Below are 22,133 nucleotides of genomic sequence, written 5' to 3'. Positions count from 1 at the left end.
GAAAGGTTCCTTTCTGGTTTACAAAAACAACCTCCTTCCACCTACCCATTCTCACAGACAAAGAAACAGGATTTTTAATTTTGTTTCATACTCCAACATGGAAAGCACGTCTTGTTTCTCTTCTTCAGAGAAGATAAACAGGCTGCTTCTAGAGTGAACAGCTCAGCCCAGTGTAAAGCAGACTTAGGGTAGGCAGAAATTAAGGTCATTTAGCAGTGAGCTTAGAGGCCAGTATAGCTTTTTTTGAAGTACAAGCAAGTTCATTAAAGCTCCTGCTGTATTCACTTATAGGAAAAAAGTACAATTTTATGTTATTTTTCATTTATTAGCTATGTTTATTGGAATGGTAACAAGTTATTTTTAAAGTTTTCAAGTTCTCAGTCTTTAACTGCAGACAATAAAGAAAAGAAATGCTCTTTTAAACAAGTCTGCATCAACAAACTTGCAAGAGAAACATTCCGTTCCACTCATTCTTGGCTTGATTTAAAGCAAACAAAAGAAAGCCCTTTGACTGTTATAGGGGAATCACCTGCTGGTCATACCCTTCCAGGTTTTACATTCATACCACTCTAAGCCATGTGACAAAGGAGGGAGAAAAAAAAAATTATTGGAGTTACATAGCCCAAATTTATTGAATATTTGCTCAAACACATTTTATAGAGAACTGTTCAGCTCACTTGGTTTTGGTGCTCCCAGGAAATATCATTAACAGATGCACGGAGCTGTAGTCACCGGTTAGGAATTGTGATGTACAAAAATGTTAAGCATGGGGTGGCAACCTCCTTCTGGCCAGATCTGTGTCTTGAATTTGACTAGGCGCCTTCCTTTCTAAAGATTCAATTTCTGTAAGTTGCTGCATCACGTTAGTTAGAAGAGTGTTTTACATTTTGGTCTTTTTAAAACAGAAAACACTTCAAGTATTTGCATTTGAAGTTTTCAATACTGGAAATATTTAGTCCAGAGTGTTTGCAATAGGGTCTCTAATTTGTCATATGGTCTATCTTCCAAATATTCCAGAACATTTAGTCTTCAGTTTTGGCTTCCATTTCCTCAGCATCATCATCCCCATCCACTTCAGCATTTTCCCTCTCCAGTCTTTCTAACTGCCTTGCAAGCTCAGTCTCATCTGTGTCAGTAACCACCTTAGGCTGAAAAAAAAAAAATAAATAAACCAGAACACATGGTAAACTGTCATAAAGAAAACTTCATATATATTTGTACAAGGAACTGCTTGAAAGAGTCCAGCGCAGAGCCACAAAGATGATTAAGGGAGTGGAACACCTCCCTTATGAGGAGAGGCTGAAGGAGCTGGGTCTCTTCAGCTTGGAGAAGAGGAGACTGAGGGGTGACCTCATCAGTGTTTACAAATATGTAACGGGTGGGAGTCAGGAGGGTGGAGCTAGGCTTTTTTCAGTGATATCCAGTGATAGGACAAGGGGCAATGGGTGTAAACTGGAGCATAGAAGGTTCCACGTTAACATCAAGAAGAACTTCTTTACTGTGAGAGTGACAGAGCACTGGAACAGGTTGCCCAGGGGGGTTGTGGAGTCTCCCACATTGGAGATACTCAAGGCCCGCCTGGACAAGTTCCTGTGTGATGTACTCTAGGTTACCCTGCTCTTGCAGGGGGGTTGGACCAGATGATCTCTTGAGGTCCCTTCCAACCCTTGTGATTCTGTGATTTGTAGACTCTCATTCTACATAAGGAGCAAGAGATAAAATATATACTAAAGTCACACAATAAAACCATAAAATTAGATTTTTTTTTTTTAGCCATTTGTTTGAAGAACATAAAGTTCAGGGGTTTTAAAAACTTTTTTGCTAAAATTTCACCTAGCAGTACTGGTCTTGCTCTAATTTAAAAATGCTAAAAATAACACTTTAGAATGAAATGTGTTCTTACCTCCATCTGCACATTAAAGACTCCTCTCTTCTCCTCAATTTTTTCTTTAATTACAGCCATAGCTTGATTCAGAACAGACAGTCCTTCAGTTCTCTCCAGTGTTGTAGTAGTCATCACATAACGAGGAGGGGCTATCAGATTAATCTATCACATCGTATGGATTTGAAGGAGAGGAATTAAAAAGCAAATTCAGTAATAAAACCAGAGAAAAACACCGAAAACAAAGCAAGCAACACTTTTCTGAATGTACAATTCACAGAAGAAAAAACATTTTCGCATTAGAAATACCCTTTCTAGAAGCATAAACAATATGGAGTGATATAGCAGACAAGGAAATCAGTACAGCCTGCCTGATTTACAATATCAGCATCAGGTATTTTTACATGGTGCATTTACTTAAGCAAATATTGTTAAGTGTGAAGAATATCTACTTTGCAGATCAGTAAAACAGCCTATAACAATTTTTCAACTGCAGCCAGTACTATTTCAAAAAAAGATGACTGAATAAGGAAACTTTTCCTTTTGTTATAAGAAACCAATATAACAAATAATTTTCAAAGAAGGTAGTTCTTTCAAGTTTTTTTGAAAACACTTATTCAGTAATACAATCAGTATCCTGAAATTGTTGGGAAAGAAGAATTAGGCCTGGGTACAGTAGCCACTCTACCAACAGTCAAACATATGAGAGTTGTCGTATGTATCTTCTTTTCTTACATAATCTTGTACCTGAAAATAAAATCTAGTGCTCTCTACCTAAGGCTGCACTAAGGAACAGTTAGGTATGCAGAGTGCAAATACTAGGCTTGAATAAACTGAACTAATGCAGTGACAAGAGGCTTAGACTAGATGATCTCCAGAGGTTCCTTTCAATCTTAATGATTCTGTGATTCTGAGAACAGAATAAATACAGCTTCTTGAACTTGGGAAGTCACAGCACAGGCACAGGAACAACTGTCAGCACATAGCTGATAGGAAGTACATTACAGACCTGATAGAGAAGAACCAAGAAGCAAGTACATGGCTTCTCAGCCTCAGCTATGCGATTGTGACAATGGCAACTGCATGCTACTGGTACCCGAAGGCACTGGAAAACAGCTTTTGATTTCACTGCTAAAACAGACACTTACTTTAATGGGCATATTCTCTGTGGAACAATTCAATCCTGCTCTCAAAGCTTCTTTTACTGCATCTATGCCTTCATAACCATAACAGGCCACCTCAATATCTAGGACAGACAAATACAAATGAGAAAACTTAATAAATACCTAAAACTAATAATAAAAAGTTACCAAAAGCTATAGAATCTTTAAAGTTTTTTTAACATAAGCTTGGATAAAGCTTTTTAGCATCCAGTGTTTGTTCACAATGAGAGCCTCAGTAGCTCCGAAAGCTGAGGAACATATTTCACTTTCTTGACTTGTAAGCTGAGGTGAAAAGACTTCATAAATTCTTTAGACATACTACATTTTACATTGTGCTTGGAAAAGCCAAGATATATGCCTACCTTCACTTACTTCTCACCCAATAAACTCATCCAGAATAATTATGTATTTCACACAGAGAGATGAAAATATAAAAGCAATAAATACCAGAGAAAATTAAAGATCAGGAAAAATGAACCTTGAAAAAGAGCACATCCACAAATTCACATAATTCTGTCAGCAATTAAAGCAGAGGCATAGAGCCAGCACTTAAGGAGAACTGGATTTTTATTTTTTTTTTAGGTAAATTATATTAATATGTAATTAAAACATTAGTAATTAGTAATGTTAGTTACCTTTTTGTAGGTACATTTTGTAGAACATTTTGTAGATGCTCAGAAATTAAAGCACAGGCTAATATTGGCCATATCTGTAATACCCTGATTAGTTTAGAGACAAAGATTCATCTACACATGTAACAATGGTGCAAGACTAAGCTACACATAGAATACTGTGTAGACTATTTTCACATGTTCATGGACAAGTGGCTATGACATATGTTGTAGCCATGCTGACAGAAATCAATCATTCTGTTAGGGGATCAACAAATTTAAGACTTTGAATAATGAAAAAGAGTATTGTGGATGCAGTAATAACTACAAAACATCAAAATTCACTGTGTGCCAGTGCAAGATGATAGACTGTATTATGTATCAGGACAAGTACTTTGTCTACCAAAGAATCTGCAGTTAAGGGGGAAAAAAAGTCAAACTACCTTCCACTATGGGACAGAACACGGACATTTTGCAAGCAATCCTTGATTAAGGTTTCTTAATTCAGAGCAGTTTCACCCAAATATGAGCATTGCAAACCACTATGTGCTTTGACTTAAGGATCAATATGTGTTCAAATAACATCTGGAATAAACTCACCAGCTCGGATTTTGACTGCTTGAGGTGTGAGACGTCTGTTAATATTGTCAATCAATACACGTCTCTCTTCCTCTGTCAGATCTAGGCTATCCAGGATTGCAGGGTCTCTAAGCCAAACAAAGCAACATTACAGAAGTCATACTGAAGTGGAATACAACACAACATTAACTTCTGGTACTATTTCTACACTGGAGGCATTTAACAAAGCAGATAAGTAGTTTATTCAATCTTCTGGAATTGGAATCAACCTGGAAGAAGAGACCTGAAAGATTTATTTATTTATTTATTTTTTAAATCAAGGGGAATAACTTCTGTCTATATACGATACACAGAATGAGAAAAATACCTAGTTGCCTTGTATTTATGTTCCCTCCAATGTGAAGATAAACCTCTATCACATGAAAAAGAATCCATTATGAATCTGAGGTTTTTGAATCATTTCAGCATTTAATTAAAATGCAAGATTTTTGCCATTCTGCAAAATTACCTGCTGGATCACAGACATTTATCTGCTGCCTAAATTCTTGGCTAAAGAAAGGATAAAGGTTTTTTAAATCACAAGCTAGTAGTTTAAAATCCAGAGATCACAAGGGGCAAATGCCTCTGCTGCTTACCAATATAAATTATCAGCTCCTGTTTGGAGAAGTGGTGTCAATTTCCTACTGCTGTATTAATTTTAACCAAAATATACCTGAAACATAACCATAGAGCTCCTCACAAAAACTCTTCTGGTTTTTCAGAGACAAGAGCTGCAGTTCTCTGAAAAACAATACCAGACCACCTATACTACTAGCAGGCAAACATGAACTAAAATGGCCCAAAACCCAAAGGCAATATTAGAGCTTGGTCTCTGCTTCTAATAAAACATTACCTTTCATGATTTTATATACCAAATATTGATAGCAGAAGGGCCAAAAATAAGCCAAGAGAACCCAGAAATATGACAGGTTTTACACATCAAAACATGAACCCGCAGAGCAGAAGTGGTTTGTTGAACATGCAAATTCTGCTTTTTCATTTACAATCTATCCTGTTAGATCTTTGAGTTACTTTTGTGTGCATCATATATATAGCTTGTGTATAGGAGCATGAGAACAAATAAAAGTTGCAGTCCACTGTCAGAAATCTTAAGGCATTACTGGTGGAAACATGTTTGTGCTCAAATCTGAACAGTAGATGAGCAACAAATGTCATGTATGTTCAGGAATTTTTTTTAAGTTATAGAGAAGCTTAAACAACCAGTGTAACTACAGTTTTTGTTCTTCTATTATGCAGGTGTTTAAGTATTTAACAGTTACAGAATGATCAAGAATTCCTTCTGCAGCTATGTGTCCAGATTTGCCCTTTACCAGTAAATTTGCTATCATTAGGAAATAATTATTATTCTGTAAAACAGAACACATTCAGTCTAAATGAAAGTACAAGTTGCCTCTTTCCCAAAACCACAATGATGGTTTTAAGCCCGTTAAAACGCTATGAAGTGCCCTGCTTCTTGAAGTCCTCAGAAATCGTAAAATTTTACTACTGCCATCTAGTGTTCAACTCACATTCATTACTCAGGTTTACGTGCCATACAAAAGAGTGAAAAAAATGTATTTTTGGATCACCAATTTCGCAATAGATTCATAGAATATCAGGTTGGAAGGGACCTCAAGGATCACCTGCTCCAAACTTTCTTGGCAAACTTGACCTAAACTAGATCTCCCAGCACGCTAGGAATCTTTAGAGGGAAACCAAATGGGTTAATTCTGAAAGCAACCAAAAATATCAGACTCCACAAAAAAACCCAAACAAGCCATATATCTCAGTGCTTATTCCATTAGCATCACAATTTCATACTAATAATAATGTTCATAATTCCATTTCTGAATTCATGATCCCATTCTTTAAGTTTGGAAGCGTAGAGAAGTAATAAGCCAGCTTGTCTCTTTCAAAAAAGAAAAACTTCTCCTGTGCAGTGGAAGAGTGACAGTCAGCTTGAGTAGAAATATCTTCAGACACAGCAAGGTATTTTTGTTGATCTCTGCTTGGGACTAAGAATAGCCAAATTCTGACAGACAACCAAGTTCAGTGCTGCTTCTTCTAGAAATGCCACAGGCTCACAACTGAAGTGGCTCCAGTATTTGTAATCACATTTCTTTCATGCTTAAAACGTATTATTCACCAATGCCTCCGTGTTTCACAACACATTCATTTACTGCTTTTAAAAAACTTGACATGCAAAGTGGCAGACTCAAAGACTAATACAACCAAGTCAACTTCCAACCTTCTTTCTCAAGAGCACTGGGAACTTGAAGAAAGCAGTAAGACAGAAAATCTACACACTAAGCAACTGAAAGATTTATGTCATGGTTTACTAGGTCACGACAACTGACCACCTACATTTTACATACTGACTCCAAAAAAACCCCCACAACACAAACAAAAAAAACCAAACCCCAAACAACAACACAAAAACAACCCCCTAAAGCAAAAGATGGATCTATTCCAAGAAATATTTATCTGCAATTTGAAATAAGCCCCCGGAAGTAGAAAAGATACCCTTACGAGACTGCATGCTTGAATGCATCATAAGCACCATATCCTGGTCTTTTGTACTTGTCATCAAATACCCAGGCAGTTCTCTGGAACAGACTCTCAAGCTGCTCATCCTTAGTGTATTCTAAGACTTCAGCAACATGGCGAAGGATGCTGTAAACCTGGAACACAAAAGGAGTGTTAAAAAAACCAAAACAAATATCAAAACCAGGCAAAAATTTAGAATAAAAAGTAGTACTTAAATCACAAGACTTCTACTTGGAAGTGTAAGACAGTAGTAAGGGCGGCAGTCAATACTTTAAGCTACCTGCATGACTTTCATTAAAAGATGTCCCACTATGCTAAATCAGCATATCCTTTGGATTTCTGATCATTTCAATACATCCCTTTACATCACAAATTTTCAACTAACGTCTTACTTGATCTATTCGTTAATGAAGCAGCAGTTACCAGAGCACTCATGGAGAGATGAACTGGTTAAATACATTTGCATAGGTAAATGAAAATGAGAGTATACCAAACACATGAGAACAATACTTTTATTTTCATCTTATCTGACATCTGTGCATTTTGGTTGCTCAGGAAAGAAGCTGGAAATACACAGTGCCTGAATATAGCAAAGCAACTTACAGTCTTTGATTTTGTGAATTTGTCTTCACATTTGATTGCCTCCTCTGGAGAAACTCTTCTTTTTGACAAGTCGATATAACCTATTGGGGAAAACCATTTTAAAAGTGTCAGGTATTCTGCAAACTAAGTTTAACTGCTTCAAGAAAAACGCGTTAAAGGACAAACACTCTGGCTCAGGATCTGCCCCTTGCCTACATTATCTCTTTATGCTGCTACAGAAAGTAACAAAATGAAGCCTTAATTTGATCAAATTATGATATTAAATTCACTGAACCGTCTCTTAGCAAATTTGCAAAAGCCTCCACCTACTTCTCACAAACTACAAGCTCCCACAAAGATTCAATAAAAGACTACTATATGAATACCAGATGTGTTTTTCTGTTAATATAAGAACTAGGTTAATTTGTAAGGGGAATTATTCTTTCACTAGAGATGCTGGGAAACTTTTTTAACTTCAGATCTATCTGAAAAAAGTTTCTTGTCCTTTGCTCTTTGCTTTTTTTTATCCTGTCATCACTTAATCTCAGACTTAACTGCAGTTTCTGAAGTATTCTAGAAAAGCGTATCATTTGAGAAACATCATACCAACAGTCAGGTTTCTAAGAGATGTTTTCAGTGTTCATTTTTATTATTTCTTTGTACCTGGTTATAGATTTTAAAGACTGCATGGAAAAGCATTAGCAAAATCCAACAAGTTCTAAATAGAAAATATATTTTAAAAACCTTTAAGAGTAAAAGATTCAAATGGTCAGAGGACAGACAATGCCTGTGCAACCTCAACTTGTAACCTACACAATTCATGTGATACAATTATGTACATGTCATCTATGCATTTATAGCAAAGATTAAAGACTTGTGAATTAATAGGATGGACTGTGAACATTAAATGTTCACCATTTAGATTTTCATCTCTGTATCAGGTAATCCCTCTCTTCAGTTAAGACTTAGAAAAATCTACATAGATATTACAAAAAATTCCACTTCACTATGGTTTGTTAATCAAACATTGAGCTGGTGAGGACCCACATAGGCAAATCTTTACTAATACAATTGACCTCCATTAAAGCAATTACCAATGGATACAAAGAAATGGAAGAACAATCAGATGGCACAACCATGATCCCATTTGCTTAAGCACCTTAAAAAACAGAATCCCTCACAAAACCAAAGAACACCTAAGCTGCCTAGTTTATCTGCACTTTTGTCTATGAATTCAATTTTGATCCTGCCCACAATACCCCCAAATACCTTTCTCTTTGTCAACTCTTATGACCACAACACATTCATTCCTCCCGATGCGGATGAGTTTGTTTATGGAACGAATACGCCTTCTAGAAAGCTCACTAAGAAGGATCATGCCCTCAATGTTGTTGTACTCCAGCAGGCTGACATAGGCTCCCATTTCAGCAATGGACCGAACATTGACCATCACTACATCTTCCACCTCGGGAAATTTATGCTGGTAGAATCTACAGCTTAGTCCTGGCATTCTGGAATTTGAGAAAAAACAAAGACTTTATTTCACAGTACATCACTGCCTTCTCCTACAAACATGGTAAAAAAATCAGCAAGGACTGGTAAGGACAGAGAGGAACATTGGCACAAAAAATTGCAAATTACAGTAAGGCTTGTGCAATTCAAACTTCAGTTTTAATAGAAATTAATCATAGAATGGTTTGGGTTGGAAAGAACCTTAAGATTATCCAGTTCCAAACTCCCTGCCATGGGCAGGGATGCCTCACACGAGACCATGCTGTCCAAGGCCCTGTCTAACCTGGCCTTGAACAGGGCCAGGGATGGAGCATTTACCATTTCTTTGGGCAACCTGTTCCAGTGCTTCAGCACCCTCACAGTAAGAAGCTTCTCTCTTCTAACTTGAACTTCCCCTGTTTAAACCCATTACCCCTTGTCCTATTGCTACAGTCCCTCATGAAGAGTCCCTCTCTGGTATTAGGCACCCTTCAGATACTGGAAGGCTGCTATGAGGTCTCCATGCAGCCTTCCCTTCTCCAGGCTGAACAGCCCCAATTTCTCAGTGTGTCTGAGGTGCTCCAGCCCCTTTATCATCCTCGTGTCCCTCCTCTGGACTTCTTCCAACAGTTCCATGTCCTTTTTATGTTGAGGATACCAGAACTGTACAAAATACTCCAGGTGAGGTCTCACAAGAGCAGAGTAGAGGGGCAGGATCACCTCCTTTGACCTGCTGGTCACGCTCCTTTTGATGCAGCCCAGGATACGGTTGGTTTCTGGACTGTGAGCACACACTGAAGCTGGCTCATGTTCAGCTTCCTGTAAACCAACATCCCTAAGTCCTTCTCCACAGGGATGCTTTGAATAACTTCTCCACCCAACCTGTAGCTGTGCCAGGGATGGACCCAACCCAGATGAAGGACCTTGCACTTCGCTTTATTGAACTTCATAAACCATGAATTAACTAGTATTTTAGTATTCCTATGAACATTTGGTAAGATGCTATTTTTTTGCATTGGAAGTAGAGCTTGCTACCCAGACTTTATTATCAGTTTCAACTGTCGTATTACCTACACAGAGCACATTGTAGCGCAGAGGCTTCAAGTGGTGAAAAGGTTGCACAGCACATCTTGCATTCATTAAACTCATGAGGCTGTGCAAAATTTTATATCAGAGTCTAACAACAAGAGAACATGGGAGAGAAGAAGCCTGCAGTGCTCCCAAAGGTATTTGTGAGCCATGGGTGCACCATCCCTGGTAGTGTTCACAGCCAGGCTGGATGGGGTTTGAGCATCCTGATGTAGTAGAAGGCGACCCTGCCCATGGCAGGGGTTTGGAACTAAATAATCTTAAGGTCCCTTCAAACCCAAACCATTCTAGGATGCTTTAATAGGAGAGCATGCAAGAGGCTGAGAAAATAAAGAGGTAGAGTGAAGCTTTTGTAGTACTGAGGAGCAGACTCTATACTCAAGATGACTTTCTAAATTCAACACAAGATTTTTAGAACAATCCTGCAAGACCTGCTCCAGAGGCTACCTGTCAGCAAAGAAGCAAAGGCAATAATCAGAACAGAAGACAGACCTGGCCTGAAATGTCTGAAGCACTGAAAAATAAAAAAGCACCCCCCAACATATTGCTAGTCAGGAAGAATAACACCACACCAAAAACCAAAACATGATTAATTCATATACATTTTAAAAGTACAAAACAGATGCTTCATAATCACACAGTGATAGGGAGAAAGGCTTAAATGGCTTCATCTTCCTGATGATGGATCCACATACTCATCACTGCTAACCAGGCTAGACTGATTCCTTTTGTCTGTGCCTAGAAGTTCCCTACAGTTTCCTACTGAAACAGGAGTCTCAGATGCCAGGTCAAATGTGTCACTCCTTCAGCAGACTTGTTTTCTGTACCAGCTTGAAGTTTTATTCTTGCTCTTTACAGCAGTGCTAATGCTTTCTACCTATGAAAAAGACAGTGAGATGGTAACACCAAGTGCTACATACGCAATTCAAAAGACTGTGTCCATCCTTATTTCCATTCTTAACTTGCAGAAGAGCAGTACAACCTGGTAAAGGATTATAAAAAGTCTTCTAAAAGTTTCATGGAACTTGAAGCTGAACAAAGAACGCCTAAGGCTAAAATTAAAAACTTTTATTGTTAAAACGGTTTTCTAGTCCACTTCATGCAGCTCAGCTCAATTCTACATGTCTACTTATGAGATACATAATAAAGATATATGGCAAAGCAACAAGCCCCAGCGACAAGAAGCAAGAATGGACAACCACCCTTCCTTACACACAGTATTTTACTCCTCTCTCCACAGACACAATTTTTTAATCTGCCTTTCTCACAGAAAGGCTCTCGGGACCAACACACGGTGCCCACAGCGCCATGCTGGAAATCCTCTTTCCAAGACGCTAAAACGCCTCAGCAAAGGTTTAGATCCCTGCTGCTGCACTGGTCTCTGCGGAAACTGACGAACATGGAGGAACTTCTGACCAGCGATTCACGCTCCCGTCCGCTGGGACGCCGCTGACACAGGCAATACCCAGCCACGGCTGCAGAGCGGCGCTCCGGTCCCCAGGGCAGCCCACAGCCGCTGGCGGGCCCGGAACAGCCCACCTCTACCACAGTGAGAGCGCCGGCTAACCCCCACCCTCCCGGGAGACCGGTCACGCCAACTGGAAAGCTCGCAGCTGCGGCACCGGTCCCTCCAGCCCCGCCCGGGCCCAAGCGCTCGGGCCCAGCCCTGAGCCGCGCCGGGTGCCCCTGCCCGCGCCGGCGGTCCTTGCCGGAAGGAGGCGAGGCTAAGCCCGGCCCCATCGCGCGGCGGGAGCGCAGCCACTACCTGGCAACGGTGGAGGGGTCCCGCTCTGCGCTCGCAGCTCGGCCTCTCGCGTTGATCCCGCTCCTGCCTCAGCGTGCACCCGGCCACTACCACCGCCGCCTCACTGCGCAAGCGTCAGCCCACCCTGCTCCCGCGCCTCCGCACGCGATAGGCCAGCACTGCTTCCCTCTGCGACCATAGAGTCTCAACGCCGAGGCAGAAGGCCGCCCTGTGCTAGAGCGCCTCCCAAGGACCGGCTGCTGAGAGCAGCGCAGGCGAACAGAGTCGGAGACCTCCGGGTGCCACAAACAGGCCCGGGAGCTAATTGCGGCTCTTCCGGCCCATCCCCGGGGACACGTGACCTGCAGGCGACTCGCGGGCGGGGCGAGGAGGAACTGCGCAGGCGTCCGGGTGCTCCGTCTGCCAGGGCACCGCCAAGCGCGGGGGCGGAGCCAGCGGTGGCGCGTCGCGTGACGGCGGTGGCATCGGTGACAGCGGTGACACAGGGAGTGGGCCCCGCCGTCCCACGCTGCCACCATGTCGGGCAAGGACCGCATCGAGATCTTCCCGTCCAGGATGTGAGTGTCCGCCTTGAGGGCGGGCTGAGGGGCGAGCGCGGTGAGGGGTCCCGGTGCGGTTCCCCGGGCACAGCCGCGGGAAGGGGTCAGCGCCGCGGTGGGACTGCTCGGGGCGGCCCTGGGGGCCTCCTTGTCCCAGCTGGGACCCAGCGCTGGGAATCGCCTCGCTGGGTGCTGGTCTGTCCTCGCCGCCCCCGAGGGGGGTCTCCCTCCCTCTGTCTGGGTGTTGTGCAAAGGCTGCAGGTAGGTGTGCTCGCTCAGCCGTCAGAGCGCCATGGCAAGGTACAGTGCTAGGACGCAAGCAGCTTCCAGTGGTTGTGGTGTCGGGGCTATTTGAAATTATGCAATTACAAAAATCCTTTATTTTTAAAGGAAGAATTTGTATGATATGTAATAATGTATAAGGAAAAAATTGAGCAAATCGAACCATAGCTTTTTATAAGACAATACTGCTGTACATAAAGTTGGCCATGAAGTGTTAAAAGAGAAGAAGGAAGTAAAATGTGTAACGAGCAGTGGACAGAGAAGTAGTTTTCCAGATCCTGACAGCAAACTATTTGTCATGAAGTCAGATGTCTTCTGATAAGGCTTCAAGGCCACCAAAGTTGGAATGAACACAAACAAGTGAAACTGACCTATTTATAAAATTGCTGTTTTAATGCTATTCAGTTTCTTTTCAGAACCCTCCAGGACAGAAAGATTTTGCCTTAAGGGGATAGGCTGTTTCAAATCTTCTTGCATAAAACTGGGTTGATGCCTGCATGTAGCCTTCATAAAAAGGTGCCTTGCAGGACAGAAATCATTGCATGTAAAATAATAATTGTTCCTCCATGTATGCACTCAGGACATATGAAATAAGAGTTTATGTGGAAAGATTAACACATTACATGGTAAAGGGTCTGCTTGGAAATTTAGTCCAGAAATAAATCACATACATATGCTCATCTGATCTGACTCCTGTTCTTTTGGTAGTGCTTTTTCCATTCAGTTTACATGTCCAAGGAGGAAGCAGATCACTTTTAAAAGGTATCTGGTTTTGTGGGATGATATGTCATTGTGGCAAGAACATGGTGATGTACAAAGGCTTAATATTAACAAGCTTTGTTTCAGATGAGGTAGTAGACCAATAGCGTGGCTGATGTTTTGATAGGAATATAAGTTAGGATGATAAAATAAGGACGGCCTGCCTCCGTAACAGTTATTTTTTTTAACTGACAGGACAGAATTTCACAAAGTTCTTGTTTTATGGTTTGATTTTTATTTTTTTATTTTTTTTTTATTAATTGGCTTGCAGGCATGGGCCTCTTCTGTGCTGGATGTCAGCAATTACACAAGCTGCTCAGAGTCCTTGACAAAAAACAAGACTTTGTTCGGTGCACTCTCAGAGCCTGTGAAATCTTGCTTGAACTAGAAAGTCAGCCAGTCTCTGGCAGGTGGTGAAAAGAGTGAACAAGTTACTCCAAGGTGCTGACAGAGACCTGCCTGTTGTGGAGGCAAAGCTGCCTTTTTACTCTTGACTTTGTGGTGGTTTTTTTTACTGGTAAACCTTTAGAAAGTATTTGTGCTTTTAGTTATAAGTGTTTGGTAGATACTAATGGAGCTATTCTCATCACATGCTAATAAATGTGGAAAGTAATGGATTCCACTGTGTAGGTAGAATCTTAATTATGTTTACCTTTTCAAGGTCAGAGAGGAAGCTTATAGGGCTTCTCTTCACATAGAGGTGACTAGAGTATCGTCCTTTGTGTGCAGCGGCTGTATGCACAAAGGGATAGCTTAACTTTGCACAGCTTGTGCCTCTTGTTTAGTTCCTGCTATTCTACTTAAAGCAAAAAGATTCTTCAAATTAAAATACACTCCACAGCAGAGAGGGAAGCACGGTTTGGATCCTTCTTCAGATCCTAATTCTGTAGAAGAAACCTGTAAGTATGCTATTGGAAGTAGAGGATATACAACACTACAGTTAGCTTACTAATAACCTTTTCAACTGATGCTACTTCTGATGGTCTTAAATAGCTTGTATATCTCCTGTGTGGCACATGAAGCTATGGAAACATTGTGCTTTCTGACTTTCTTTAAATCAGAATGTACGGCTGCTGTATCATGTTGCACTGTGAAATCAGAATACAGCATCCATAGCTGTGATCCCATAGATGAAGAATTTGCTGTGTTTTCTGATTTTGAGTAGATGACATAGCAGTAAAAGAGCTTAAAAGCAACACCACTGTCACACTGACAGTGGGTATTTGAATTTCTGGTACTTGTAAGTCATCAGAAAATGAGAACTGTTCTCCTATTGTGGAAGTGCTGAAAAATGACGTCAGTTTTCCATGATCTTTGATGGAGTCTCATTTTCATTGCTGATGGAAATAAATACAGTAAAGTCCCGATTTTAAATGGGAATATAAAATTCTGTCCTGAAGTGGCCATCCTGTTTTTACTGCATTGATATTTCTTGGTTGCTTCATAATTTCACCTATATCCATGTGAGCAAACTTTGCAGAAGTTTTTTTCTAATCCCTTCAGGTGATGCAGGACATTTTTATTTATTCTTGTTTCGCAGGGCTCAGACCATCATGAAAGCTCGTTTGAAAGGAGCTCAGACTGGTCGTAATCTCTTGAAGAAAAAATCTGATGCTTTGACACTTCGATTTAGGCAGATCCTTAAGAAAATTATTGAGGTAGGTAAATGAGAATTTTCCTCAGTTTGACTCAATTTATTTGGAACCTGTCCTGTCACTTGTGCATTCCTGTTCTACTAACAGGAATTTCCTACTCAAATTTCTTATTCTTCTTTATGCTGTTAATTATTTATCCTGGTGAAGGAATGGTGATTTGCCTTGTATTTGCTGCCCTTTTTTTTTTCTTAAACAGACTAAGATGCTGATGGGTGAGGTAATGAGAGAAGCTGCCTTTTCACTTGCTGAGGCAAAGTTTACAGCAGGAGATTTCAGGTGAGGATTGCTGATCTTATAGATGTCCAACCCATGGGAAAATTCTTAAATTCACTTTAAAAAGAAACAGGGTAGAACAGAATGAACTGAATTCTGTTAGGTAAAGGTGGGAGATGTCACTGCAGGAGAGAGATAACTTACATGATGAAAATGTGTACTCTGTTTGGAAGCTAAACAAAGTAGAAAGAATAACAGAATTTACTTACAAATCTTTGAGGTGTTGCTTTTTGCAGCTTGGAATCTAAAATGTAGGGAAACAACGATGTATAGCAGAGTATTGAACTATTTATTATTTTGTTTTTTCTTGAGAATGTGAGGGCTGGATGTAATGATGTATGTTATTTTCTCATAGTAAGTCATAAAGTAATTTTACCCATTGTTCTAACCTCTTCTTTCCCCTGTTGTCTCACTAGGCCTAGTGAGGGCTGTATCTGAGAGGGGAAACAAATATTTTTCTTGCAGGAAGGTGTTTTTAAATTGTATTTTAATAAATCACAGTTCTAACTACAGTGTTTGTGTAATTTACTCAAGTGTGTGAAGATCTTGTGGAATAAAGTTGGGTAAGTGTTAATGATTCAGCTGATGGTACTACTGGTTAATGGGGAAGAATTAAGTGATCAGACACAGCTGTAATCTGTGTGCTACTGGAGAAAAGTCTTTTTGCCCTTTCACTTTAATATGGTGCTGTTTCCTGTCCTAACCAGTCACAGTATTTAGCTGTAAACAATAGTGAGATTCCACCCTGTAAGCAAACTGTACTTTAGTAGATTTGGCTACAGTGACCTGTTCTTGGAAGATCTTAAGATACTTTAGAATTCTTCATGATGAATTGTTGTAGAAGTTTGTTAATATGTTAATAGTTAGTGGATAAACAAAATCATGTATATTCTGACAGAACAAGTACATACAAACTCAAAAGAACAAAATGTTGTGGTCTTGGTCTGCATTAAAGCCTTGAAATTCCTTCACTTTTATCAGGGAAGAAATCTCACAGGTGAATTGGACTCAATGTTATTAAAATATTTTAAAGTAATTTGCCAGAAAACTGGCAAATTTTTAGTTATGTTTTGTATACTTCTCTGAGACATTTCTAAAATTACATTTCAACAAACTTTGTGTTTTTTACATTTACAAACATGGCTGGAAACCTATTTCTTTCAAAGCTTCTGCATTAGCTTCAAAGTCTGTGCAATGAATTGCATAGAGAACTTTGCTGAGGACAATTTCCAGATGTTTGATAACTACTTCATCTTGTATATAGTGATGACTTAATGACCATTTTCCTGATTAAGTTATGTTTTTTCTTCCTTACAGTACCACTGTGATCCAAAATGTGAACAAAGCTCAAGCCAAGATCAGAGCTAAAAAAGACAATGTAGCAGGTGACCTTTCCAGACCATGAGTATTTTGACTCTTAAGGGAACTGTGGGAGGAGACTGTGAAATATGCAGGAATGTATCCAATCATGGTCTCCTCTTTTTTCTTATAATCATCTAACAGTGGGAACATCTGGAATTTGCTGTGTTTTTTTTTCACGTAGAGGATATAATTTTCTTCATTTCCCTCATAAAATTAAATGAGTGTGTAAGCTGCAGTCCAATTCCTCGATCTTCAGACGAAGCATGATTTCCATAAAGTTTTAAAGAAAAATAGATCAGGAGATTAAGAATCTAAAAATAAAAAATTAAATAAGTTTCAGGAAATTAAATATCAGAGAAGAAAACAAGAAAGCTAAATTAGGATTGAATGCTTGAAATATTCCTTAAGCATAGGGAATAAATTTCTAAAGAGAAACCTAAAACTAAACACTGAATAAACCTGAATGCTTCTCTGAATTTTTCATGTACTGATATCACAGAGATCTAGGCACAATTATGAAGTTCCATCTTAAGATGTCAGAACCAGTATGCCTTTATCATTCCAAGCTGTATAGGGAGATCTTGGGAAAGATTCTGCACTTACATAGTACATTAGAAGCAAATCAGGTAGAAGTGAGTTATGCTTAATAAATCTATAAGACTTTATGTCTCTTACACACATTCTTGTTCACTTTTGTCAGGTGTAACCCTGCCAGTTTTTGAACACTACCAGGAAGGAGGAGATAGTAAGTACAAAACAGGTGTTTTCTATCTTACATGTAGTTAACAGCTATTGTATGCTAATACAAAAATACTTGCCATGTCCTGCTGGTAAGTCAGTTTACATCCTAGGCATAGGTGTACTTACTTCCGCTTACTGATACTTTGCTCTGTTTCTGTGACATGGAGGGATTATTAAAAGACTATAGTGGATTTTAATTTCCTAGATGAGTGAGTTTTTCAGGTGAGGAGAAGGCTCGTCTTGAACTAGCAGGTTTTGAGACTGGTAGGTCTACTGTAGACATGCACAAGAGTGTAGTAACATAAACCACTATAAAGACAATTTATTAATGGACAAGGGCTTTAGCTGGTCACACTTGCTGAGCTGTCTGTATCACTGCAGTTCATAAGGTACTAATTTTTATCTAGTAAGAAGACGTCATGGTAGCAATAGTAACAAATATTATTTGATATTTTGCTATTTGATTTTTTTTCCCCTCAGGCTATGAATTGACTGGCTTGGCCAGAGGTGGAGAACAGCTGGCTAAGCTGAAGAGGAACTATGCCAAAGCTGTGGAGCTGCTTGTAGAACTGGCCTCCTTACAGGTTGGTGACAGTCAAAAAAAAGGAAGGGGATTATTGGTTTCTCACTGTTCCAAAATGGAAGTAGTCTCAGTACTTTGAACTGTACTATACTCCTTTAGACTTAATGCTGTACTAAGAAACTTTTGGGGAGTTGGTATTTGTAACTCCTCATATGTGCAGTATTCAGTGTGCTCCTTACATAAGTAGAAAAAATTCTGCTTCTATCAAAAATTGAGTCTGTATGTAAAGCTACATTACAGACTTGGCTTTGGCTTTCAAGCGCTAGTTTGGTTTGTGTATAGAATTGATGGAAATGTGGAATTTGTCTTGTCTTCCATCAGACATCCTTCCTTACTTTGGATGATGCCATTAAAATAACAAACAGACGTGTGAATGCAATCGAACATGGTGAGTATTTTTCCTTTTGGGATGTGTAGTATTTTTCTGCCTCCATGCAAAATGAGGAACAGGGTCATGGAAATACCTCTTGTTTTGACTGCTTTGTTGTTTGTAGGATTTCTGACCAGTTCAAAAACTCTTCAGAAAGCATTAGAATGAAGCATATTGCAAATAAGAACAAAAATGAAAAGTCTGGTAGAATGGACTGGAGTACGTACTGATAAATGAATATGCAAATATGATAAAGTAATGAGGAAGTTGTGTGAACCTATACAGCAAAGATTTCACAAACATTATGCCCCTTTGTCTCATCCTGACTGACTTAGTCATGTCTGTTGTATAGAAACAAAAGAAAGGATGCTTTTATGTGTTCAGATGTTCTAAGAGCTAGCATAATAGCTTTTAAAACTGTAATGATGGTGTCCAGTGAAGAGCTGGTAACTCTTTTGATTGGTTTTGGATGGTAATGCAAACTGGGCATTGAGAAAGCTTGGGAATCTCTTCAGATTTGTGTTTGTTAGAGGAAATGGAACAGTCCTTATGTCAATATTCCGGTATTTTTCCTTTATCTGAATTCCTTATTTATTCTTGTTTGTAAATTTGTTTTTTTGCAAGTGTGTTTTTTGCAAGTGTGTTTTTTGCAGTTTTTTAATACAGCCTATGTACAGTATTGATGTGATTCCTTTTGCTGCAGTATTCAGGTTGCTTTGATTATTTCAAGTTCCTGAGTTGTTGACAGGTCATATTTAACATATGACCTGTATGCATACATCTTTGCATGTATGCAATAACTTATTTCAGTACATAAATCTGAACTGCCCTTTTCAGTCCTGTTTTCCATGGACTCGTTCCCTTGATGGTGCAGGCCTTATCGGCAGCTCATCACTCTGCAGATTTAACTGTAGAAGAGGTTTCCTCTGCAGCCTTCAAGATAACTTTGGTAGTGCTGATAACAGCTTTCTCCTTTCAAAAAGTGATTCTGTCTTACCTCTTCCCTCATGATCATGTTACCTTTGAGTATTTGTTTTCACAATGGCTTTTTTAAACCAAGATCATAACTCTGCGAGTAAAAGCACTACATTGAGCAGAAGTTTCTGAAAGAATGTGATAGAAGAACATAATTTTAATTCAGATTTTGGCCATCTCTTGCAGGAATATTTTTTGTTTTGTTTTGGTTTTGGTGTTTGTTTTTTAACACTTCCATGGGGAATAAGGACCTTACAAGCAATCAGAGATCAGTGCTTAGTGATTCCATTGCATTGTTCAAAAGAACATGCGATGGGAGATTCTGTGATGTTCAGAGTCCTAGTTTACTCCTGGGCTTACTGAAGAAAACAATTGTGTACTTGTCCATAATGAAAGAGCATGCTTTTCCGTGAAAGACATGTAAATTTCCTCTAGCCAAAAGAATTACTAGATCGATTTTCAACAACCATCTGTGCATTGCATTAGGTAACTTCCTGGCTAATGTGACAGCTAATGTAACACAACTTCCGTGTTTGTATTTTTTTTAGTGATTATTCCCAGGATCGAGCGTACTCTTTCTTATATCATCACAGAGCTGGATGAACGAGAACGAGAGGAATTCTACAGGTAAATGTCCAAACCAAGACAAGACTGGCCTCTTTCTCAAATAGACCATTCCTCAGAAGGGACTTACTAGAACTATTAACCTGGCAGTAAACACTTAACCATGACCTGGCTCTTCCTGCACGTTGAGTTTCCATAACTGGGAACTTGGAGATACGCAATTACTTGTCTGAAGGTTACAGATGAATCCCTACCACTAGGTTGTACACAGCTGTCACTGCATTTTTTTTCAGAAGGAATGCTGATACAGTTTACTGAGCTGAGGTGTTCTGCTTTAAGGACACCTCTGCCATAGAGGTGAGTGTTTTGAGCTGCTTGAAGCAAAAATGTCAAACCTGGAATGAATTAAAGGAGAGTTAACTTCACTAAAGACAAGCAAAACAATATAATGCAGTGTTTAAGCTCAAGAACATAATTTATAGTTTGGATGAGATTTTTCAATGGCAGCAGCTAGAGATGAAAGCCTTTTGCTGTTTGTTACAGGACTTTGGGTTCCTAGGGTACATCTCCAGGCAGCTTTATCATATGCAAGTTGTGTGGCATCCTTGCTGCTAGCCTGTTTTATGAAAACATGTTTGTTTCACAGATAAACCACATTCCTCTCCACAGGTTGAAGAAGATCCAGGAAAAGAAAAAAGTACTGAAAGAAAAATCTGAGAGAGAACGGGCACTGCGAAGGGCTGATGGTGGAGAGCATGAACCAGCCAATCTGTTAGTAGAAGAGAGGGATGAGGACCTTCTCTTTGAGTAACCCAGCACAGTTGTTGGATATGGAACAGGGGACCCAGAATAAAGAATGTCCAATTGAAATATAATTCAGGACATACTGCCTCAATGATACTTATGTGGCTTTTCAGTTGGTGTATGTCTTGAGTTGAATGGATTGTGGATTTCTCCTGGGAGATTAGAAATCTGGGAACTTAACTGCAGCGTAAGAGGAAAAGGAGAGATGAGGTGCTTTACTATCAGGAAAGCTGCCTATTATGTGTTCAACCTGTTCCTTCACTTAGTAGGAACGACTGTACATAGCTGTAGTTTTTGCAGGACAGCTCTGGATTTGTCTGATCAAGATTCCTCTTTAATTAGTACTGCTCTTCCTAGTGCATGCTGGGAAAATGTTATTTAAGGAGGAGATGCATGTAATGTTCTTTACTGCAGAACTATTAATGTTCATGTTGATTAAAGCAGTTGATTGGCACGCTTAAGTCAAACATCAGTAAAGACAACGCTAGTTTTCTACCCTGTTGACAAAATCCACAGTCCTCTCTGACTTTTGTTGCACGATTGTTACCATTGACCTAAAACCTAAAAATCTTGGTCTTAAGTAGAGGCTCTGCCAACTTGTGTACTGTCTGTGCTAGAAACAAGTAAAAGTCTTAAATGTTAAATAGCTGGTGTCTGGCTCAAACTGCTGGAAGATAGTGGTCTTAAAAGCTTGTCATGTTGATTACAAAATAAAACCTTCACTTCATCCCCTACCCCCAGTTTAAAATCTGCACCGGGCACATCTTTCAGCCTGTGTCCACGTTCACTTCTCCTTGGTTATTAACCAAAAGTAATAAAGGTTAAGTGGCTCCTTCCTCCCACACACAAATTCTTCTCAGCTATCCAGCTACATATTGTTCCAGATCTTCACTGCAACCAGTAGTTTGGCAAGCAGAGCAAGGTTGAAGGTGAGGTAGTCCATCCTTGCTCTGTTTCTTCATGTCCTCAGCTATGCAGTTTGAAGGACTGTTTTCCTAAAGACATTGTTTTGCAGTCAGCAAACTGAATACATGCTATAGGTGTAACACTAGTACATTGGCTCTAGTACTACTAGTACTATTAGTCTCTTCAAGGTAAGCACCTTGTTTTAAACCTGATCCAGCACTTAACTGCAGTTGTGGGTAAGTGTGCAAGGAAATTCTGTGAACACCTTCAAAATGTAATTTTACAGTTGCGTGAAGCACAAGGCCATTTCTCTTTCAAAGCTGAAGGCAGCACAGCTAACTAGTAAGTCCATACTCTGAAGATGCAGGTGTAGCTTGAAAGAGAAAAAACCTGTAGATTTGAGGGCACTTGTTACCTCTACCCCTAGGATGCATGGTTTCAGAAGGAACAGAGAACATCCTTCAGGGCACTGACAGGTCACAGCATCTTCCCACATTCAGCAAAATGGCAGAAAGAAGACTCAAGATGCACTACAAGAAGTAAAATTGTACAATGATTTATTTTAAATCTAG

General features: G+C 39.6%; 2 protein-coding genes across 2 annotated transcripts; one reads left to right on the top strand and one right to left on the bottom strand.

Moving 5' to 3' along the window:
- Positions 1-604: 604 nt before the first annotated feature.
- On the bottom strand, positions 605-11,884 carry EIF2S1 (eukaryotic translation initiation factor 2 subunit alpha). Its single transcript, XM_061380190.1, has 8 exons — positions 11,749-11,884; positions 8,673-8,914; positions 7,425-7,504; positions 6,804-6,955; positions 4,257-4,363; positions 3,031-3,128; positions 1,904-2,047; positions 605-1,148 (listed from the first exon to the last, which is right to left on the bottom strand). Exons 2-8 carry the CDS (start codon positions 8,911-8,913, stop codon positions 1,023-1,025), a joined length of 948 nt encoding a protein of 315 aa, XP_061236174.1. The 5' UTR covers position 8,914; positions 11,749-11,884; the 3' UTR covers positions 605-1,022.
- A 312-nt stretch (positions 11,885-12,196) lies between these two features.
- ATP6V1D (ATPase H+ transporting V1 subunit D) lies at positions 12,197-21,389 on the top strand. Its single transcript, XM_061380191.1, has 9 exons — positions 12,197-12,305; positions 14,869-14,986; positions 15,180-15,259; positions 16,574-16,641; positions 17,319-17,363; positions 17,840-17,943; positions 18,264-18,330; positions 19,836-19,914; positions 20,521-21,389. The coding sequence occupies exons 1-9, from the start codon at positions 12,265-12,267 to the stop codon at positions 20,660-20,662; spliced, it is 744 nt and encodes a 247-aa protein (XP_061236175.1). The 5' UTR covers positions 12,197-12,264; the 3' UTR covers positions 20,663-21,389.
- The last annotated feature ends 744 nt before the right edge of the window (positions 21,390-22,133 follow it).

The sequence above is a fragment of the Neopsephotus bourkii genome, unplaced genomic scaffold (genome assembly GCF_033783945.1).
Source record: "Neopsephotus bourkii isolate Nb327-2 ecotype Australia unplaced genomic scaffold, CSIRO-AGI_Nbou_v1 NB_1792, whole genome shotgun sequence".
NCBI classification, from domain to species: domain Eukaryota; kingdom Metazoa; phylum Chordata; class Aves; order Psittaciformes; family Psittacidae; genus Neopsephotus; species Neopsephotus bourkii.
This window is presented reverse-complemented; position numbering and strand designations above follow the sequence as displayed.

Coding starts and splice junctions, on each gene's coding strand:
- EIF2S1 (XM_061380190.1), bottom strand. CDS start 8,913: ATGCCAGGACTAAGCTGTAGATTCTACCAGCATAAATTTCCCGAGGTG. Junction 7,505..8,672: donor AAGAGTTGACAAAGAGAAAG/GTATTTGGGGGT, acceptor TTTCCCCAATAG/GTTATATCGACTTGTCAAAA. Junction 2,048..3,030: donor CAGAGAATATGCCCATTAAA/GTAAGTGTCTGT, acceptor ACGATGTGATAG/ATTAATCTGATAGCCCCTCC.
- ATP6V1D (XM_061380191.1), top strand. CDS start 12,265: ATGTCGGGCAAGGACCGCATCGAGATCTTCCCGTCCAGGAT. Junction 17,364..17,839: donor CTACCAGGAAGGAGGAGATA/GTAAGTACAAAA, acceptor TTTTCCCCTCAG/GCTATGAATTGACTGGCTTG. Junction 19,915..20,520: donor GAACGAGAGGAATTCTACAG/GTAAATGTCCAA, acceptor TCCTCTCCACAG/GTTGAAGAAGATCCAGGAAA.